The sequence below is a fragment of the Melitaea cinxia genome, chromosome 29 (genome assembly GCF_905220565.1).
Source record: "Melitaea cinxia chromosome 29, ilMelCinx1.1, whole genome shotgun sequence".
NCBI classification, from domain to species: Eukaryota; Metazoa; Arthropoda; class Insecta; order Lepidoptera; family Nymphalidae; genus Melitaea; species Melitaea cinxia.
In genome coordinates, this window is record NC_059422.1 from 3,348,036 (window position 1) to 3,369,543 (window position 21,508).

A 21,508-nucleotide genomic window follows, 5' to 3' on the forward strand; every position below is an offset into this window, starting at 1 on the left:
TTTAAGGCTGTGCTTTTCGTCTGCGCCCAGGTGCTCTTCCTTCAGGTATAAGATTATTACAAGTAATATTATTAATAATGTGCATTAAAACTTTTATTTATTTCTTTACATCCTATATTATGGCTACATTTTTTTTCTTCTTTCAGTTCACTGCTGGACAGTGTATGGGACGCTATAATATGGCTCCCATAATAGCAGCTCCTGCTTGTTCTACCACTCCAATCGGTGTCACCGCTCCTCTCAGCGCCTGCGGCTCCGGTATCTCTGCCATCCCTGCTTCTAGCGGCGGTGGCCTCGAAGTATTCAGTTCTTCTACCCTTTCGCCAGATGGGTTGTCGGTCCTCTCTGAAAACGCCTTCGAAGGAAACCTTGCAGTCGCCGGTGCTCTGCCTTTCCTAGGCGCTGTGGCCCTTGACGGTGTTCTACCTAGCTCTGGTATTGGTGCTGTCAACTATGGCTGTGGTAATGGAGAAGTCGCCATCTTGGCTGAGGACAATGCCTCCTCTTCATTTGCTGGTTCACTCGGCTCCGGTGCTTTCGGCTCCTACTTTGGTCATCATGCTGCTGCTGAATCCATCGGTCTTGGCGGTTTCGGCTGCGGCAGCGGTCGTTTAGCTAGACCAACCCACAATAGATGCGGCTGTGATAACATATTTTAAAAATTTGAACTGTTTGAATGTATTTTCTTAATATAGTAATGCAATTCCTTATATTTTTATTTTTCAATTTTAATAAACCCTTAACATTTAAACAATAACAAATTACTCTCTTAGTCCTGCGCAGTCTTTCATGGTACCTAGCACTATTTCTTTGCTTAGTGCCCACTTCGAGTACACGAACAAAATCTATAAAATTCGCTTGACTTTCTGGAATTCAATCCTTTTTTAAATAGTGCGATTTATCTGCTATATAAGTTCTACCGCAGGACTCACTGTTAGGAACTAATGAATAGATTATGATTAATAGCACACATTTAATAGCTGTAAAATTCTGTTCCCATTATGCCTACTCGATTACTTGATTATGCTATTATAAATTTTGCTATGAGTGCGAGAAGAATGAGAACATGAAGTTGTCTTTCGTTCCCATCAGCTAATATTACGGTATATACGATTATCGTAAATATTTGATGTTGATAAAATTAAACGTTGTAGCGATATCCTGGGATTTGAATAGATTATATATCGACTTTTGTCACGTGTGCATTTAAAAATACTAGTGTTCGCCCAGGGGTCGAAATTACGCCATAATTAAAAATTTAAATTTAATAAAACCAATAATAATGAAAATAATGAACGATTAAAAAAAAATCAATTTGACTACAGACTGACAATCAACAAAAGATGTGTATCAAAATGTAAGTATTTTTTTATTGATTTAATATATTTTTAGGCATAATTAAAAAAATATTAGTATTCTGCATTCCTTCTCTATATAAACTATAAGTGTGCGAAATTTCTTTTTTTGAGTATTTGCTTTACGTATTAATATATAGTTTTAGGAGAAACAAACTTATTTATTTAAAAAAAAGAGACGGGAAACTGAACACTTAACTTCTATTTATTACTTATTTTTACAAATATAACAGTTATCACAAAAATTAACCTTAACCACTAACTTAATCGAAAATAATGACCGAGAACTACAATTTAAATTAACCAAGCAAACAACCGTTACTTTGAATATAAAAATGATCAACGCACTCGTCATGAAATAACGACCTATCGTTCCGAAAGCCGAGAAGCAAAAGAGCCCTCTGAACGGGTAGGGACTGCTTTTATTGACGTTGTTGCATGACGTTACAAAACGTATTAGCGGGTAGGGAAATATTTTTATTAACACTGTTGCATTACGTCACGAAACATATTAAAATAATCGAGATTATGCTAACAATAGATATTATGTAGTTGACGCCGCGTTGGCGCAGCGGTCACAGCCATGGATTGTACCTGTTGCGCTGGTGGTTGCGAATTCGATTCCCGCACATGATAAATATTTGTATGTCTGTACATAAGACCAAACATTATCGAGGTTCGTTTGCTGTTCAGGCTATTATTTTGTGGAATACTTTACCCTTACACATTCGCAAAGCTCAAAGCATTGGTTCATTTAAAAAACTTATAAAAGACCATTATCTGTCTCTTAATAGGACTTAATTTTATATATATATATATATATATATATATATATATATATATATATATATATATATATATATATATATATATTAATGTTTGTATGTATGTATATATGTATGTGTGTATTATTTACCGTATACTTATATTTTATTGTTATGTACGTGTATATTTATATCTATAGGAATATTGAGTGATAGTTTATAATATATATTTTATTTGTATTATTTGTATCTTATTTTGTTTTATGTACGTTTATTATACACCACCTACTTATTTCTTTTTTTTCCTCTAATCCTAACCCTAAGGTTGCCTGGAAGAAATCGCTATCGGGCGATAAGGCCGCCTCATTGTGCATTATACTTTTTTTTCTTTAAAATTATGTATTAAATTACTCTATGTTGTGTACAATAAAGAATAAATAAATAAATAAAAAATAAATAAACATCTCGACGTGCAATCCACGTGTAGGCGTGACGTGTTTATTTATATACCAGTACTTATACGTGAAGACCTATCATTAGCCAAAGGGGACTGTCCACTTTGTATGGGGGTTTCGGCCCCGAGTGGACAGTCACTGAGAATAATAATTATATATTAAGTTAGTAGTACTAAAAAGTAGGAATTAGAAAAATGATATAGTTTTGTGTCCAGGTGTTTCTTTTTTGTTTTTTTGTGGATAATTACAAGAAGGTTTCTGAAATAAAAAATCATTGTTTTTGTTATTTTTGTTCTACTAATCGGATTCGTACGTTAACAGAATGTTATCTAAAAACTAGGCAGGTAGATTTATAAAATCTTGAAACCATTTCCAGCCCAAAAACCAAATAATTGTCACGACATGGGCACAACAACCTACTGTTCGTCGACCAACCATGCAGATGCAATAATATTTTTTTATGGTTTCTCTGCCTGACCTTTATTGTTTACATATAAAATAAATACAACATATATTTTCCTAGTGTATTTTACGTCGCAGTAGTGATGAATTCTCGGTTGACGGAAAACCTTTCAGTAGGTTGCTATATCACAATGAAAGAATATGGAAGTCAAATGAATGTATGATGCAAAAGTCTGTAATTTAGGGTTGCCATAACAAATAATATTTTCAATAAACAAAATAAATCGATTAAATTGATAATCGAATTTAATATAATTAATTGCTTGCTTTTTATGTAGTCAATAACAATGTTTCTAAAATAGTTTATTTTTCATCAAAGTTAATTTTTTTTTTACTAAATACACTTTTATAGACTTTTTTCTAATTACCTAATTCGATTTAACAATACTTTTAATCGATTTTAACAAATAATTGATTTAAAAATATTATAAAATCGATTGTTCGTTAATAATAATTGTTTGTTAAAGACTGGCAACGTGGTATAATCAAATCACCAACCGGAAATAAACTAGACGTATATAATTAATGAATTAAAATACTTATTATATAAACTTTTTATCAGTTTATATTGACACAACTGAAAATCACGAATAATCATGATATAATATATGAAAATTTTTGGTATATTTGTTTTTTTGTATAAATTCTGTTCACGCTGGGCCGAAAATGGACAGTCCCCTTTGTTTATTACTATTGCTATGTACTGTTATTTGTGCTGTTGGTTTTCCAAATATTAAATACATAAATAAATTACAACATGACAAATATTTATCTGACCAACTTCTGCCTAAACATTTGAACATTCCACAAAATTAAAAAAAAATATAGCATACAGGACGTGAATCAAACCAAGTTAATCGTATTTTTTCATTTATATGCAGTACAATTTCCAAAACTCTATTTTGATATGTATGTATTGTCCAGAGCAGTTGACTGGTAAATAGACAGATCATCTGGGGAGTGCTCATACCCCACCATAGTAAGAAGGGACTTTTTCATATTATTTTAAATAGCTTTATAATATTAGTGCTGTCTCAGCTTAACTTTAACATAAACTACCGTATTAGAAGTTTATCAAAATAACACCTCTTATTACAATCCCTTATCTCCATGTGTCGCGCCAGTACAACCAGTTGGTCAGTACGTGTATCGATAAAGACATCTATCACTGTTCTCTCGCTTCTTTTATAACCAAACTTTTAATATAATTTATATATTATAATAATATATATTAATAATAAACATAAATTTCAGTTTTTAATGTTCAATTTATATGTATATTCCATTATATGTATATTCCATTTCATCCACTTCTGTTCTGCTTAGTGTATTATTTTACTGTATGTTGTGCACATTAAGAGTTTCAACCTGGACATTATGTTATGTATGAACTATTTCTGTATCTTCTACTTTACTCACACACTCACAAATAAAGGAGCGCACACACATATCTTTCCACCGCAACACAGTAATAGCAAAACAGAGTTTAGGAATCACAGTAATCACAGTGTAATGTAATCACAGTAATCACAGTGTAATGTAATCACAGTAATCACAATATAATGTAATGATAAGACTCTTATAAAACTAGGACTAGGGATATTAAAAAATAATTACTAATAATAACATAGGTTAAGTATATATTGTAAGTAGGCCAAGTAGGTCTTAAGTCTACAAATACGGTAATATACTATAGATAGCAAGTAGTATATAAACATAGATCATAATAATAATTAAGGTAAGGTGCAATATAATAATAAAAAATATAAAAATAAAATTAACAATATTTAAAAAATCTTTTTGCATCTAAGATATCAAAATTAAGTTAGCGTAATTTTGGTCGGTGGACTCACGTCTGCATTAGGGATACTAACATAGAATAATTGTGTAAGCTGCAATAGTGTAAGTACCAAGTAACGATCACTAAGAAAAACAAAAATTGGAATAACAAAAGAACGGGCATTATAAGCCTGTGGATATATTAATATATATAAAAAAAATAACAGAGTATAGGTAAATAAATACAAGAATGACCTAGATATGTGCACCTAAAAACTTAGCTCTGACCTAGATATAAGTGATATAGTTTAAAACTTAAATAAATAAAAATACTTTTAGCTTAGGAAATAAAACAAACACAAACCTTAAGGTTAAGTTTAAGTCAAGTAGTGGATTATTAAATACGATAGTGACTTACGGTCTGTAGAGATAACTTCAGATAAATTTCTTAATCCAAAAATAAAAAGGCTATTCTAGTGTTATTAAAATTATGAAACTAATATAAAAAACTGACTTTGATTTTCTCTATCTCCTTTGACTTAATTCATCACATAGATTTCATTACGAAGCACTAATTTTTTAATTAATAGGGTTTTTTTTATTTGTAAATGAAAACAAAAATATTTATTGCACATTTATATTACTAAGGTCAATTTAAACCGTTAAAATCTTTAAAATATGCTACCACAGCCACATCTATTGTGGGTTGGTCTAGCCAAACGACCGCTGCCGCAGCCGAAACCACCAAGACCGATGGATTCAGCAGCAGCATGATGACCAAAGTAGGAGCCGAAGGCACCGGAGCTGAGTGAACCAGCAAGTGAAGAGGAGGCATTATCCTCAGCCAAGATGGCGACTTCTCCATTACCACAGCCATAGTTGACAGCACCAATACCAGAGCTAGGTAGAACACCGTCAAGGGCCACAGCGCCTAGGAAAGGCAGAGCACCGGCGACTGCGAGGTTTCCTTCGATGGCGTTTTCAGAGAGGACCGACAACCCATCTGGCGAAAGGGTAGAAGAACTGAATACTTCGAGGCCACCGCCGCTAGAAGCAGGGATGGCAGAGATACCGGAGCCGCAGGCGCTGAGAGGAGCGGTGACACCGATTGGAGTGGTAGAACAAGCAGGAGCTGCTATTATGGGAGCCATATTATAGCGTCCCATACACTGTCCAGCAGTGAACTGAAAGAAGAAAAAAAATGTAGCAATAATATAGGATGTGAAGAAATAAATAAAAGTTTTAATGCACATTATTAATAATATTACTTGTAATAATCTTATACCTGAACGAAGAGCACCTGGGCGCAGACGAAAAGCACAGCTTTGAACATGATTAGCGTTTGGAGACAAACTTGACAATACTAGGAAAAATAACTGGTTTATATACTCATCTGATCCAGTGCAACATTAGTAGATATTTCGTAAACTATTTCGAACTTTGTGTAGTAAACGTGACAATCAAGTTATTTCGTACAATTTGCAACCTACAAATAGTGTTATCAGAAATTAGCATTACTTTGTTCTAGTAGCTAAACGATAATTTATGTATTATTAGTGAACGTGAAATATTGTAAAATGTTGAGATATTAAAAATACCACATGTATTTTAAAATAGTATGAAAAGCAATTTGAAGAGCCAATTATTATTGTCTAATCCAGATTTTTTGCTTCACTTTAGGAAAATTAATTGTAAGTTATCATGAATTAAATGACGAATCAACATAATAATAATAATAAATATTTTCACAATACACACACGGTCGTCTGTTCCTAAAGTAAGCAACTTAATGCTTGTGTTATAGGTAACAGCCGACTGGTATAGCTACATATGTTTATTTTCGATAAACTTAATTATAAATAATACATTTATAAATACACAAACAAATATTTATATTACACCTAGACTCGGGGTGGGAATTGAACCCACAACCCTCGGAGCAGATAGAAGGGTCATTACAAACTGGGCCAACATTTTAACCGACATAAAGAAAAGAGTTAAAACTGAAACTTAAACATAAATCAAAACGGTAACAAAACCGACGCGTACATTAAAGACATTCTGAAAATATTTTGGATTATCACTGAAACGAAGTATGTCTCGTAATTTAAATTTTATAATTATTAATTATTTAAGTGAAATGATAAAAAATGTGTGGATTTAGCGGCGCTATTTTTTATGCAACATGTGACTTATTTACATTTTACTAATGGTCACCCAGTTGTCGAGATTCGACCATAATTAATTTGAATTATAAGTTTGAACATTATTAAGGTTCTGTTGTCAAAGACTATAATTATGTACTTCTATAATAATAAATTAAAGAGTATACATGTCTGTGTGTCAAATACATAAAGGAATGTGTAATATTTTTTTCATTGATTTAATTTACCTATTATTATGTATAGTAAACAAAATATCAGCATTATGCACTCCTTCTGTATATAAACTACAAGTGTGCGAAATTTCATACTCCTTTGTTCGCGTAATTTTCATAAAAAGAGGTTTTTGTTTCAAGTATTATTATATAGATATACTAGCTGACTCGGCAAACGTTGTCTTGCTGCTAAACGCTATTTATAAATAGTGGTGAATCGTAGAAGGTTGAAAATTTATGGTTGTGTGTATTTTTTAATGTTGTATCCTAATTAATTAAAAATTAAATAATTTATCGAAAAATTCAAAAAAAAATTAGGGGTGGACTAGCCTTAACATTTAGGGAGATGATAGGAGACGATAAAGATGTTGTTCGATTCTCAGACCTACCTAATATGCACACAAAATTTCATGAGAATCGGTCAAGCTGTTTCGGAGGAATTTAACTACAAACACCGCGACACGAGAATTTTATATATTAGATTACAGCGCGGCATGCTCAGACTACATACATTTTGGCATTCAATTAATTTACCAAAACTGAACGTAGCTTGAGTTTATGTTACGAGCTAGAATACTGTATATTTAATAGTGGGTATATCTAAATCCTAAAAAGTGAAAGTTTATTGATTTAATAACCCATAGTCTGTTTTGACTACTTTAACTAACTACTAACTTTTTTTTTATATAGAGGAGGTCATTTAAACGATACATTTTGAATATTCAAAGGCTTTAACATTTGCTTATATTAAATTACTGATATCGTAACAAGCAGTATCATGTCCAAAAAACTGGCATTGGGAGTTGTTATGTTAGGGAATGAAAATGGTGGGAATAAACTAGTGTTTTAACTTAATTATATTATAAAATGTAAGCAAATTTAGTTTTTAAAACAAAAGTTTGACCGAATATGATAAATAGTCCAATGATAACGAAAAAAAAAAGAAAAACAGCAAGAAGCACGTTCATGAAAAACTGCGAAGCAATCTTTTACTTATATTGTGTAACGAGATAATATAAAAGCATTAGATTTCCTCCGGCCTTTGTATATTCGCATCTGTTGAATACAAACACAATCATGTCTGCCTATTTCGTTCTCCTCTTCTGCGCCCAGGCTTGCTTGGTTCAGGTAAGATTTGTTCATACGTTATGTGATATAACCATATATGAAATTAAAAGGTGAATGCAACATACAAATTGCCGTGATAAACGTTACTAGCTAAGCAATAATACAGGATTGAAATTGCAGAATTGTAATGCATACTAAATACGCTAGGTCTCCATATTATATGATAAATGAAAATAATATTGGATGATACCTTTATATATCATGTTACAGAATGTGTACAGCCAGTGCCATCGTGGTCCAATAGCACACATTGCCCCTGCTTGTGGTTCGGAAGGTCGACTGATCTCTCCAGCTGCACTGGGTCATGGTGGTATCGCTGCGCCTCTTTCTCTTGCATCTCCAAGTGGCATCTCTTCAGCTGCTGCCTACGGTGGTACCGGTGTAGGTGAAGTAGCCGTTGGTGGAGAGATGGGTGTGATTGGTACCACCCTAGTTGCTGGTCAAGTGCCCATTCTCGGAGCTGTAGAGTTTGGAGGTGTCGTGCCAGCTGCCGGTGCTGTCTGCATTTCTGGCAACTGCGGCTGTGGATGCAACGGTGCTTATGCATTCTAAAAAGTGAAAATAAAATCAGATTCTTAAATATAAATAAAATCTTTCAATTTACATTTTATTTTTGCAGTTTTTTTATTCCTAACTCGCAATATAGAGTAAATGTCAGACCTGAATAATTAGTATTTGATTAGCAATCTTGATATAATTTTGATTTCTATTAATAGTTGCTAAAATAGAAGTAATCATGAATACTGTTTACCTCTCTTTAAATTCACTTATTTTTCATGTATTATTTCATATATATATATATAGTATTTCATGTATATATATATATATATATATATATATATATATATATATATATATATATATATATTGACGACAGTCGAAGTGTAGAGTGTTACAACCTGTAGTAACTTAATATTATTTTTTTTAAAATAAAGTTAAATTTGACTGATAAAAGTTATCTAATAGAGTACAACTGCCTTAACTTCTACCTAGCAGAAAGTCATTTACAGACTTTAATGGTAAGTTACTATTTTTTTTCTTTTCTTTATTGTAAATTCATGCACATCATAAAACCTCATTTCAATACATTGTAATATATATTATCACACGTTTGAACGAGAGTTTTGCCTATCTTTTATGTTATCTGTTCGTCTTAATAAGCAGTCTGTCAAACTTAAAAACATTTTGAATTAGACTGGCAAAGGACGATGAGATTACTAGTCGATTTCTAATTATACCCGCTGACGTGAAGTGAAACATTGCGGCATCTATATACATATAATAAAACGGTAGGAAAGTCAAAACTGTACATTGAATATTTTTTTAAAAGAATACTTGGGGTGTGATCTACAATCGATACCGAAGCCAAAAATATAGTTTTTAGAATTTTTGTCTGTTTGTCTGTATGTATGTTGTCCGGGATAAACTCAAAAAGTACCGCATGGATTTACTTCAAATTTGGCACGAATATTATTAAAAAGTCGGGTCAACATATAGGCTACATATTATCATGCTATCACCTACCGGGAACGAGCAGTGAACCTTTATTTCCTCAACGCATTCTGTAACAACGTGTAATCTAACGACGCATATTTGAATGTTGTTGTTGTTATGTTAATAACCATGCTATATAAGCTACCTTCACACTATAAAAATCACGCAATATAAGTAACTAAGCCGATAAACATAATTAAATGAATATAAGTAGACAAGACAATTTTAAAGCAGCGCCATCTATGAGATTTTTCTGTAGATATGTAATGTAAAGAAGAAACGGGTAAATGAATGTTATTTTAAAAGGTATAATCGTAGGAATTTTGGTGCTGTATAGCGTTTACGCAGACGACGTCGCGGGCAGCAGCTAGTTGTAAATATGTATAATGTTTAATAAACTATTGTTAGTTTTCTTCACCGTATTAGAGAATAAAGTTTTAAAATGTGACGTTCGTTCACTTAGCAAGATCGAGAGAAAAAAATGAGTATGAATAGCGCGGCGACTGGCGCACTGCAATGTTATATTAACCGTAACAAAGGATCTGCTTGGAGCGCTAAAATGTTGCAATTATTGTTGCAATTTAGAGACTGTGTATGTGATCATTATATTATTATGTTTTATATAAAAAACAATAAGTTGTAATAAAATTGTGTTTTATACTAAAGCGTAGATTTTAATGTAGCATTTAACTTATATTAATTATGTACTTATACAACATTACACTAATATAGATGATCTGCTATTTTTTAGGTAACTTGTGACATAGTGCTATTTTCTGATTATACATTGCCTATTTTTAAAGTTAATTATGATATTAAAAAGTTAATTATGATGATGTGAACGGTTCTTTGTCGCGGATACAAGACTCGTTTAAGACATAAAACTTGGTTTTAAGCGAAATGAAAACATAATACGCTATATTTGCATTGACCAATGTTAAATATCGAATTATAATTTGATAGTTAGTAACGAGAGTCTTATTATTAGTGACTCTACAGTTTTCTTTGGGATGAATTTTGACTTGAACTTCAATGGAATTCCCATCTATCATACTTGACTGTAAGATTCGGCTACACAGCCTTCGCGGTTTGAAAAGTTTGACAACTGACCGACGTTGCTGCTTCTCGTTTAAATATTATAGCTATTTTATAGTGTAATGTGTTACGGTCTATTTAAGCCAGGGACGATAATTTTCCAAAAATATTTAAAACAGGATGAAACTCATCGAAAAAGCAAAAACTATAACAAATAAAAGAAAAATAATTAATGGGCAATTTAAGATCGGAAAGTCTAAGGAGTTTTCAACAAAACTACGAGTCCTATTAAAAAAGTTAAATGTTACTTTTTGATTTTTATCTTTATCTCACACATAAAAAAAAAAATTACGAAATTTAATGAAACTTATCTTTTTATGTTCCAAATACTAATTTTTTTGTTATCATGTACACCTGATATCATGACCTCTTGGAAGAGGAGGCACTTGGTGTGTTATTAAATAACGTGATAAAATAAACACTACGCAGTGAAATAAAAATAAAATTTAAGTATTAATTTTATTCCATTTATTCATTTGATATCAAGAATCAGTAAAATATTTAGTGACTATGACATCCACAACCGCAGCTACCGGTGATGGAGACAGTTCCACAAGCAGGCACCACACCGCCGAACTCTACAGCACCAAGTATTGGCACTTGACCTGTGACTAGAGTGGTACCAGCGACACCCATCTCTCCAGCGACGGCTACGTCACCAACACCAGTGCCGCCGTAGGCAGCAGTGGAAGGACCAACAAGCGAAGCATATTGTGGAGAGGCAAGTGAACCGTCAATTAGACCAGCGAGGCCGCGGCCGCAACCGGTACTGATTTGACCACCTTCCCAGCTAATAGGCCTACCTATGCTAGGTCCATAAGAACCATGACACTGCGTGTATACATTCTAAAAGAAAAATAATTTACTATAGATAATCTATTATAAAAAACGAGAAAGAAGGTTATCAATGGTGTAAAATAATTACCTGGATCAAGCAGGCTTGGAAGCAGAGAAGTAAAAAGGCGAAGGTAGACATGTTCGGCGGTTTGTATTCACGGAAAAACTGAATGCTTAGGATGAAGTGTACTGAAGCTTTTATACCTGTAACATATGTGATATTAACTTAAATATTTAGCAATAATCAAGAACGTGACTATCAATAATTTTAGAGAATTTTTTTACTTGATTTGATTAATACAATTTTTTTCTATTAATTCTATAATGGACAAATGTTAATTATTTAGTTTATTAGAGAGACTGAAAATGATTAAAAAAATTAATGTTTCAAAACGCTTGAAACATTTCTTTATGAACAAAATGTATTAAAACTAAAACTTTTGAATTTTCTGAACATTTTTTTTAATCATAATTTTCGCAACGTTCACTCTAAAGCTATGGAATCTTCCTTTAAATACATACTGGCCAGTAACCCATAATTAAATTATAAGTTTGAGTATTAAGTAAAATAATTGTGTTTGCACGCAAACGAAGAAAAACCACTTTCAATTATATCGACAAGTAGTACAACGTAGGTAGACAAAAAAATTGTCGAGTAAATACGCATTATCAAAGATTACTCCAAAAATTGTAATCAGATCTCGATGAAATTATGTGACTACATGATAAACATCGGCTTTAGATTAAATTAAAAATCATCAAAATCGGTACACACAGTAAAGTTATGCGGCTTTTCGGGAGTTTTCCTCGATTTCTCTGGGATCCCATTATCAGATCCTAGTTTCCTTATCATGGTACCAAACTAGGGATATCTCCTTTCCAACATAAAAATAATTATCAAAATCGGTTTATAAACGACGGAGTTATCCCCGAACATACATTAAAAAATATATACGATCGAATTGAGTAACCTCCTCCTTTTTTGAAGTCGGTTAACTAAAAAGTATATATACGTATGTGTGTCAAATACATGGTAGTATGTGTAAGATTTTTTTAATGATTTAATGTATTTTTATGCATAATTTTATCAAGTATATTGGCATTCTGCACTCCTTCTCTATATAAACTATAAGTGTGCGAAATTTCATACTCCTCCGTTTTCGCGATTTTCGTAAAAAGAGGTACAAAGTTTTTGCTTCACGTATTAATATATAGTAAATATGTAGATGTGTCTACATTGACAATACAAAGATTACATACACTACCAACATTCTTAATATTAGTATACGCTTGTGGAAATCTGCAAAGTAATATCCTCAGTTGTGGCTAGATAAAAATTGTAACGAAAATGGGATTCAAAATAAACTATTAATCGCCGACCTAATTATTGCACTAGCATTAGTCACGTAGTTTGTTGCAATCTGCAACAAAGTTTTTTCGTCACACGTGCAATTGATAAGGTGTTTTTGAGACATTTTTGCTATAAAAACGAGTTGTTACTTCTTCAAAATATTGCTAAGTTTGTATTCAAGCAGTAAACATGTTCAAAACGGTGCTTTTGGTCTGCGCTCAAGCGCTTTTCGTTCAGGTAACCGAATAAGGAGATTTATTTTGTAAATTATGATAATTGGTACATGAATAAGAATAAAATTTAGTAGATATCTTTTTGACGTTAAAGAGAAACAATATGATATTTTGTAAATATACGTAATACATACATGTTAACAAATATTTGTCATTCCATCAAAGCATTAAACTTTAATCACGCAAATAAATGAAAAATATTCAACAACATTTAATGGTTTATTTAAAATTATAATGAAATGCAATTAATTTTTCAGTCTATTGCTGGACAGTGTATGGGGCGTCATAGTACGACTCATTTGGTCGCTACTCCCTCTTGTTCTACAGCTCCTCTAGCACTCAGCGCTCCTAGTAGTAACTGCGGCCACAGTATCACTTCTATCCCTGCTTCTAGCGGCGGTGGTCTCGAAGTGTTCAGTGCTTCCGCCCTATCACCAGAAGGAATATCAGTCCTCTCAGAAAACGCCATCGAAGGCAACCTGGCAGTTGCTGGCGCTCTGCCTTTCCTGGGAGCTGTAGCTCTTGAAGGTGCTCTACCATCTGCTGGTGTTGGTGCTGTCAACTATGGCTGTGGTAACGGACAAGTCGCTATCTTGGCTGAGGACTTAGCGCCCTCTGCCTTTGCTGGTCCCCTCAGCTACGGCGTTGGTTCTCGTGCTACTACTGAAACCATCGGCTACGGTAATATTGGCTATAGCCTCGGGTCCTCAGCTCGATCCTTCGGTGCTGGATGCGGCTGTGGCTCTATCAACTGAACAGCAAATGTTTTAACTTACAACAGAATAAAATAAATAAATATGCATTTTTCTTTTAAAAAAGGTTGAATTATTTTTTTAAGATGACACCACCTTGTTAATAGACCCTCCCTTTTTTTCTAGATTATATTTTGTTTTTATAACGTTTTCGCATTGTGATATTAATTTGATTGCTGGAGATAATTCACTGGGTATAAAAATTAAATGTAAGGACGAAAGCAGTGTGTTTCAAGAACATTATTTGCTATGTCACATCACCACTTCAGCCTGTCACAGTTCACTACTGCTGGACATAGTCCTCCCTTAGTTCGCGCCATTTATTTATAGTCTATTTTAAATAATAATAATCTTGTTGTTTGTAACAACATTATGAATATATATTCTTTAACTTATGTTCTATCGTTAAATAACACAAATCTTGATGTCAATTAGAAAAGTTCAATTCTAATGCATTAGGAGTTCGTCAAACAATTGATTCTTACAAACAAACTTTGTTTCTTAATAGTCGCAGCTAAGAAGGTTAGAGAAACAAACGTTGACACAGCATGATTATGGTATTTTTGACATTTTCCTTACTATAGGTCATTACGAATTACTGTGGGGTAGGTTTTTATGTTGATAAAATATTTTTAGAAAAAGTATTACGGAGAAAACTACTGGTGAAATTAAAAAATCTGTGCATTCTATATTAGACATTATTTCAACGTTTTGTGGATGCTTTTTTAAATACACAATTTAAAAAAAAACTGAAGTAGGTACATATTTCTAAAATAACGTTTAGTGACTAATTAGTAATTTTTAAATTCCAATTCGTAATCATAGAATTATATTAATAAGAAACCTTTTTAGGAAAAAACCCAACATTTGCTCCACATAAATTATATTATATCATTTTATAGATAATTACTTGCTCTACCGGTATCAACAACTAAAAAATTTGTTATTGCTTTTGTTTTTGTAAAAAAAAATTATTAAAATTATATGTATGTCGACTTTAATTTTGAAACAATGTCAACATGATTGACGGTCGGTAAATTTTTTGTTCAATTTCAAATCAATTCACGTATAAATACTTTTTTGTAAGCTAGTTGTACCATATTTTTATTGACTGACACAGCATAATCTGTTAAGGGTTGTATGAATTTTTCAATGCCAAATTATCCCTATTTAATATTATAAATGTGAATGTAAGTTAATTTGTTACGCTTTCATGCGAAAACTACTCAACCGATCATCATGAAACTTTGTACAGATATTCTCGGAGGCATTAGAACCTTTTATTTAAAAAAAATTCAATGCGAGCGATGCCGCGGGTAAAAGCTAGTAATAAAATGAAAATAAAATATTTTGGCAAAAAAAAATTTAGAGGTCACCCTTATCTTTTAGGGGTATGAAAAATAGATGTTTTTTGATCCTCAGACCTATCCGATATGCACACAAAATTTTATAAAAATTGGTCCACCTGTTTCGGAGGAGTTTTGCCAAACACCGCGACACGAGAATTTTATATATTAGATACATATTTACAACTTATCACTTAAGAACTAAATATTTATAGACAGTTATGGTAAAAATCATGTCCGCGTGGATTGGTGCCGAGAATGCTGGCCGCATATCTTCGTTGAATCGCTATATCGATTATCTGAGAAAAAATGCACCAGCCCTCTTGTCACCAGTGGAGGCAATAAGACGAGTTATCTAAGTATGTGTTATATTTTTATACCTTAAACTAAACGATCACAGTCAAACTTAAAAGATATTTTATTCAGAGTCTTTTAAAGGTTATTTATTAAGGTAGAACAGATCAGAACATATCTTGCTTTAATTCTGGGGCAGCTCGTCTGGGGAAGTATTCTTTCAAGCAGTGTTATATTCGTAGTTTGTAACCGTTTGCCTATGATTCTGATCTAATTCTGATTAAGATCTGTAAGCAGTGCATACGTCTCAAATAAGCGTATTTTAAAAATAAAAGCGATTTCAAATGCAAATTACACATTTAAATAAAATAAGTTTTTGCTTTGTATACAAAACTTTAAACTGTAGCTGCTTGACTCAGGTTAGGTATCCTAGACATCTAACCTAACCTATTTGATTAATTTACTGATTTACTAAAGAGACTAGGGAGATGGTATGAAATTCGAATCACTAAGAATTATAATTATTAAATATAAATAAATTACAAAAAATAAATTTCAACAATACGGAATTTAGTTAAGATTAGACGCGGGGTTGGCTTCCGGTTGCGGTAGCGAATTGGGACACTACAATACAATTTAAAATCTGGTTGTGTTCTCCTCGTGGATGATAAAAATTAATTATTGAAGAAATAAACAATAAAAAGTGAATATGATTGTGAGGGTTAAGAACCCGAGATTTTCTACATAGAAATATGAACTTTAGCACTGGGGCTATTATTTCATTGTGACAAAAATTAAGACAAACACACACACAAAAAATATTTTTATTTTTATTTTATTTTATTAGGATAGCTTACAGCTTATTATAATTATAACTAATACTCAATATAAATAAAAAAAAGCTCATAACAAGCTACCACATATATAAGTACATAAATGGGCTTAGGGCCATTTTAAAAGGGGGTCACTGGTCACTATAGTTTTTATTTATCAACTTTTCATTTAAAATCTCTGTCAAATCCTCCTATAACCTATGAATAAATGGTTGAGTAACTGCAATAGCTTTCGAATTAATCTTTTTTTCTAAAATCTTCAAACTATTGTCCGCAATGTTGTTTTATACTGCTTTTGTAAGTCCAATAATTTTTATCCCAAATGAAGTATTTCCTAGCAAGCAATATAATGTTACAATGTGGTAAATATTAGAAAAAAAACACATTATCAAGAAAGGGAGGGGTAATATCTAGAAATAAGGAGGTGTTATACAAATAAAATAATTCAGTATTCTGATACAGGAAATGTATATTTATTTATTTTGTTGTAAGTTAAAACTGTTTAGTTGATAGAGCCACAGCCGCATCCAGCACCGAAGGATCGAGTTGAGGACCCGAGGCTATAGCCAATATTACCGTAGCCGATAGTTTCAGTAGCAGCACGAGAACCAACGCCGTAGCTGAGAGGACCAGCAAAGGCAGAGGGCGCTAAGTCCTCCGCCAAAATAGCGACTTGTCCGTTACCACAGCCATAGTTGACAGCACCAACACCAGCAGATGGTAGAGCACCTTCAAGAGCTACAGCTCCCAGGAAAGGCAGAGCGCCAGCAACAGCCAGGTTTCCTTCGAAAGCGTTTTCTGAGAGGACTGATAATCCCTCTGGTGATAGGGCGGAAGCACTGAAAACTTCGAGACCACCGCCGCTAGAAGCAGGGATAGAAGTGATACTGTGGCCACAATTACTACTAGGAGCGGTGAGTGCGAGAGGAGCTGTAAAGTGTGTTGCTGAACAAGAGGGAGTAGTGACCAAATGAGTCGTACCATGACGCCCCATACACTGTCCAGCAATAGACTGAAAAATTAATTGCATTTAATTATAATTTTAAATAAACCATTAAATGTTGTTGAATATTTTTCATTTATTTGCGTGATAAAGTTTAATGCTTTGATGGAATGACAAATATTTGTTTAAATGTATGTATTACGTATATTTACAAAATGTCATATTGTTTCTCTTTAACGTCAAAAAGATATCTACTAAATTATATTCTTATTCATGTACCAATTATCATAATTTACAAAATAAAACTCCTTATTCGGTTACCTGAACGAAAAGCGCTTGAGCGCAGACCAAAAGCACCGTTTTGAACATGTTTACTGCTTGAATACAAACTTAGCAATATTTTGAAGAAGTAACAACTCGTTTTTATAGCAAAAATGTCTCAAAAACACCCTATCAATTGCACGTGTGACGAAAAAACTTTGTTGCAGATTGCAACAAATTACGTGACTAATGCTAGTGCAGTAATTAGGTCGGTGATTGGTAGTTTATTTTGAATCCCATTTTCGTAACAATTTTTATCTAGCCACAACTCAGGCTGACATTTTGCAGATTTTCGGAAACGTATACTGAGATTAAGAATGTTGGTAGTGTAATGTTTATATTGTCAATGTGTATTAAAGGATGATATAGCTTTAGAAATAAGGTCGCAAAAAATACAATATTCGCTCTGGTGTAGTGGTGCGTGGTGCCCAAAACACTGAAAGTTTGCGGGTTCGATTCCCGTTTGGGATGGATATTTGTTTTTGTACAAACTTTTCTTCCCGGTTTGGATGTCTGTCCTTATGGGTCTCTCCACCATGCCTCGGGGAGCACGTTAATCCGTCGGTGACGGTTGTTATCATAAATACCTAATAACGTGAGTGAAGTAGCGTAGTGGATTAAGTTCCAATCCTTCTCCTATATGGAGAAAGGCTGAATTCGTTGCGAAAACTATGAACTAAAGATGATCAGAGAAATCTAAAGCCTTAGTGTACATATATTTATTCTTAGAATATTCCGTCAAGCGTTATGCTATCTTATCTTAGCTTGGGAATGCTTTATGTGGTTAAAAATTATAATAAAATTATTGTGATTAAAATTTTTGAAAATTTTAAGTTTTCTAAATATCCCAAATAATTAATATGTAGCTTAATAGAAGCATTAGGAAAATTGAATTAGAAGCAAAAAAACAAAAATAGTCTAAAACTGTTGATAGGCACGTTCTATGTTATTGCTAAATGTCTTAGTCGATATTGAATATGTTACAAGTATAAAAGCTTCAGTACATTTCATCCTAAGCATTCAGTTTTTCTGTTGATACAAACCACAGAACATGTCTACCTTCGCCTTTTACCTTCTCTGCCTCCAAGCTTGCTTGATCCAGGTAATTATTTTATTTTACTGACTACCATCTTTCTTGATTTTTGATTGTAATAGTTTACTATAGTGCTTTATTTTCCTTTAGAATGTGTTCACCCAGTGTCATGGTTCTCATGGATCTGGAATTGCTGTACCAATCAGCCGAGAGTGTGGCCTCATCAGTACAGGCTGTTCCCGTGGCTTTGCCGGTCTAAATGGTGCTACACTCTCCTCTCCACAATCTGCTTCACTTGTTGGTTCTTCCACTGCTGCCTACGGTGGCACTGGTGTTGGTGATGTAGCCGTCGCTGGAGAGATGGGTGTCGGTGGTACCACTCTAGTCGCAGGTCAAGTGCCTATACTCGGTGCTGTAGAGTTCTGCGGTACAGTGCCTGCTTCCGGAGCTGTCTCCATCACTGGTAGCTGTGGTTGTGGATGTCACAATTCTCACATTTATTAAATTCCTTGACAATACTAGCTGTGAAATGAATGAAATTAATAAAAGCCTCATTCGAATCTCTGTTTTTCATTTCGTTACTTAGTACCTATCAGATCATCCAATAGATAATCACAAATTTACAAAAACACATATTTACAGCTTAACAGATATTATTGTTTCATCATTTGTTGTTCATCATGTTATTGTTCATCATTTATCATCTAACTATGTTGTGTTACTTGTCGATGTAATTGAAGTCGTTTTTTTTTCGTTTGCGAGCAAACACAATTATAGTTGTTTAATTTTCGAAATGTCACTTATTCACCGTTTTGCTAAAATTTTTGTCCGGCGCTTGCTAAATCATGAATAACAAGTAATTTATCTAAATGGAACAGTAGAATAGCATTTTATTAAAAAAATAATAATAATCTAAATATTAATTAATTACTGCACCTTAGTATCAAAATTTAATTATCAAATAGCATACAAATAGTAAGAAACTTTTACTTTTCTGTAATTATTATTGAATTTGTAATGGAACGTTTACGCTAGTGTAATATATATAAGGTTTATAAGTTTTTGATGTGCAATTTAAAATATATCTCTAATAAAAATATTTATTATCCTCACGCTCGCGCAATTACAAAAAAAAAAATAAACTTCCACGCATGATGAGACAGAACGATAATACGTAACACTACCAAGTATCAACTACCAAACAAACAGTGCCATACTCTTTGAACAGTGCGAAAAACGGCGTCGCCGTGATTATACGTATTTACTATCGCGTGATATTTAACCTCGCGTTAAAATGTTCAAAAATCCAAAATATCAATATGGAGCAGTGGATCGTTTTGTGCCGGCAAATTTAAATTTCGGTGAATATATATTGAAAAAGATATGGGAATTAAACGACACAATTGCATTGGTAAGTGTTTTATATTATTCGCAGATGAAGTCGAAACGTATTTATAGCGTTTGTAAGACGTGCTAACGTAATTTATTTTTTAGTGATGTAGTGTATAGTATTAGGTATAAACGACCTAGCGTTATACCTAGTAGTGAAAACGATGAATTGACAAACCCGGATGTTGTGTATGTGTTGATGTTTTGTATTTGTATGGCAAGTTATTGTAAACTATTTGTGTGTTTGAAACAGGGATTCCAAAATTCTCATACCATTTTCATACTATTTTTATCTGAGCTATCTGGATCTAGATATATCTATCTAGATAGATTATTTGGAATTTACAGCAGGGGTAGGACACCAGATAGGAACGAGTTCCTTATTACATAAATATTAATTTCTAGTCGAGGTAAAAAAAAATGCGATAAAAATCAAAAACTACCTTACAAAATTATCTTAACACTTTTATTTGATACACAATGATTCATAAAAATATATAATAATACACTAAGAAGCAGCAATTTATATGAATAATAATTGAGCCTTATTATATTCTAACATAGAAACTATATGTTTGTTGATCGCTGTTAGTGATAAAATCATTTCTATTTTTATATTTTGTTATAAAATGTAAACTTCTTTTTATGTGTACGATAAATATTAAATTATTATCAATTATTATTATTATATGAATAGCAAAGTGAAATAATAATAATAATGCCATGTAGACTATACATGAGACACTGTATATCGAACATACATAAACTATAACTACATAAGAATCTTACGCCTCGCATATTCCTTACAGACGTTTTTTGCCGGCTTGGGTACCCCTCCGCATCGTCCCATAGGGTCCCATCCGAAAAGTATATCCAAATTTGTACATTTATTAAGCGATAAAGCAACAAAAGTTATAAAAGTTAAACAAAAAATTAATAAATGTGAACATTAGAATGTGGAATAAATTACCCGTAAGCATCAAAAACGCTCCATTTAAATTTCTTGTACCGAAATAAACCAAATTCATAGACCTTCTTTACCCTCTTTTTTCTTTCTTCTCATTTTGCCTTTAAAATTTTATAGGCTTTTCTTGTGTATCATTTCAATAAACATGTATGTGTACATGTATATTTTTGATACAAGGATATTTTTCATATTTTTTTTAGATGTAGGTATGTACATATTTATATATGCACATACACAGTATTCGAATTAATAACATCCTCCTTTTTCGAAGTCGGTTAAAAGATATCTCTTATGTCAGTA

The 21,508-nt window shown here is 32.7% G+C and overlaps 7 protein-coding genes across 7 annotated transcripts in view; 4 read left to right on the plus strand and 3 right to left on the minus strand.

Moving 5' to 3' along the window:
* Positions 1-179: 179 nt before the first annotated feature.
* LOC123667729 (chorion class B protein PC10-like) lies at positions 180-706 on the plus strand. Its single transcript, XM_045601569.1, has one exon. The coding sequence runs from the start codon at positions 180-182 to the stop codon at positions 657-659; it is 480 nt and encodes a 159-aa protein (XP_045457525.1). The 3' UTR covers positions 660-706.
* Positions 707-5,440: 4,734 nt separating this feature from the next.
* Positions 5,441-5,966, minus strand: LOC123667730 (chorion class B protein PC10-like). The gene has a single exon (XM_045601570.1). It carries the CDS (start codon positions 5,964-5,966, stop codon positions 5,487-5,489), a length of 480 nt encoding a protein of 159 aa, XP_045457526.1. The 3' UTR covers positions 5,441-5,486.
* Positions 5,967-8,269: 2,303 nt separating this feature from the next.
* LOC123667731 (chorion class B protein Ld34-like) lies at positions 8,270-14,148 on the plus strand. Its single transcript, XM_045601571.1, has 4 exons — positions 8,270-8,320; positions 8,531-8,855; positions 13,282-13,334; positions 13,588-14,148. The coding sequence occupies exons 1-4, from the start codon at positions 8,270-8,272 to the stop codon at positions 14,083-14,085; spliced, it is 927 nt and encodes a 308-aa protein (XP_045457527.1). The 3' UTR covers positions 14,086-14,148.
* Positions 11,363-20,075, minus strand: LOC123667871 (chorion class CA protein ERA.1-like). Its single transcript, XM_045601705.1, has 3 exons — positions 19,966-20,075; positions 11,835-11,950; positions 11,363-11,755 (listed from the first exon to the last, which is right to left on the minus strand). Exons 2-3 carry the CDS (start codon positions 11,883-11,885, stop codon positions 11,411-11,413), a joined length of 396 nt encoding a protein of 131 aa, XP_045457661.1. The 5' UTR covers positions 11,886-11,950; positions 19,966-20,075; the 3' UTR covers positions 11,363-11,410.
* Positions 17,005-17,896, minus strand: LOC123667870 (chorion class B protein PC10-like). The gene is made up of 2 exons (XM_045601704.1): positions 17,820-17,896; positions 17,005-17,567 (listed from the first exon to the last, which is right to left on the minus strand). The coding sequence occupies exons 1-2, from the start codon at positions 17,865-17,867 to the stop codon at positions 17,058-17,060; spliced, it is 558 nt and encodes a 185-aa protein (XP_045457660.1). The 5' UTR covers positions 17,868-17,896; the 3' UTR covers positions 17,005-17,057.
* On the plus strand, positions 18,838-19,405 carry LOC123667732 (chorion class CA protein ERA.1-like). The gene is made up of 2 exons (XM_045601572.1): positions 18,838-18,921; positions 19,003-19,405. Exons 1-2 carry the CDS (start codon positions 18,871-18,873, stop codon positions 19,354-19,356), a joined length of 405 nt encoding a protein of 134 aa, XP_045457528.1. The 5' UTR covers positions 18,838-18,870; the 3' UTR covers positions 19,357-19,405.
* LOC123667733 overlaps positions 20,066-21,508 on the plus strand; it is a 40,193-nt gene continuing 38,750 nt past the window's right edge. The window contains exon 1 of the mRNA XM_045601573.1: positions 20,066-20,263. Coding sequence (XP_045457529.1) covers positions 20,147-20,263 — 117 coding nt within the window. The 5' untranslated portion in view covers positions 20,066-20,146. The remainder of the gene's footprint in view (positions 20,264-21,508) is intronic.

Bases quoted from the DNA above. Each gene is read 5' to 3' on its own strand.
- LOC123667732 (XM_045601572.1), top strand. From the start codon at position 18,871: ATGTCTACCTTCGCCTTTTACCTTCTCTGCCTCCAAGCTTGCTTGATC. The intron at 18,922-19,002 runs GTAATTATTTTA...ATTTTCCTTTAG, and splicing joins TCCAAGCTTGCTTGATCCAG to AATGTGTTCACCCAGTGTCA.
- LOC123667730 (XM_045601570.1), bottom strand. From the start codon at position 5,966: ATGGCTCCCATAATAGCAGCTCCTGCTTGTTCTACCACTCCAATCGGT.
- LOC123667871 (XM_045601705.1), bottom strand. From the start codon at position 11,885: ATGTCTACCTTCGCCTTTTTACTTCTCTGCTTCCAAGCCTGCTTGATC. The intron at 11,756-11,834 runs GTAATTATTTTA...TTTTTCTTTTAG, and splicing joins TCCAAGCCTGCTTGATCCAG to AATGTATACACGCAGTGTCA.
- LOC123667729 (XM_045601569.1), top strand. From the start codon at position 180: ATGGCTCCCATAATAGCAGCTCCTGCTTGTTCTACCACTCCAATCGGT.
- LOC123667870 (XM_045601704.1), bottom strand. From the start codon at position 17,867: ATGTTCAAAACGGTGCTTTTGGTCTGCGCTCAAGCGCTTTTCGTTCAG. The intron at 17,568-17,819 runs GTAACCGAATAA...TTAATTTTTCAG, and splicing joins CTCAAGCGCTTTTCGTTCAG to TCTATTGCTGGACAGTGTAT.
- LOC123667731 (XM_045601571.1), top strand. From the start codon at position 8,270: ATGTCTGCCTATTTCGTTCTCCTCTTCTGCGCCCAGGCTTGCTTGGTT. The intron at 8,321-8,530 runs GTAAGATTTGTT...ATCATGTTACAG, and splicing joins CCCAGGCTTGCTTGGTTCAG to AATGTGTACAGCCAGTGCCA. The intron at 13,335-13,587 runs GTAACCGAATAA...TTAATTTTTCAG, and splicing joins CTCAAGCGCTTTTCGTTCAG to TCTATTGCTGGACAGTGTAT.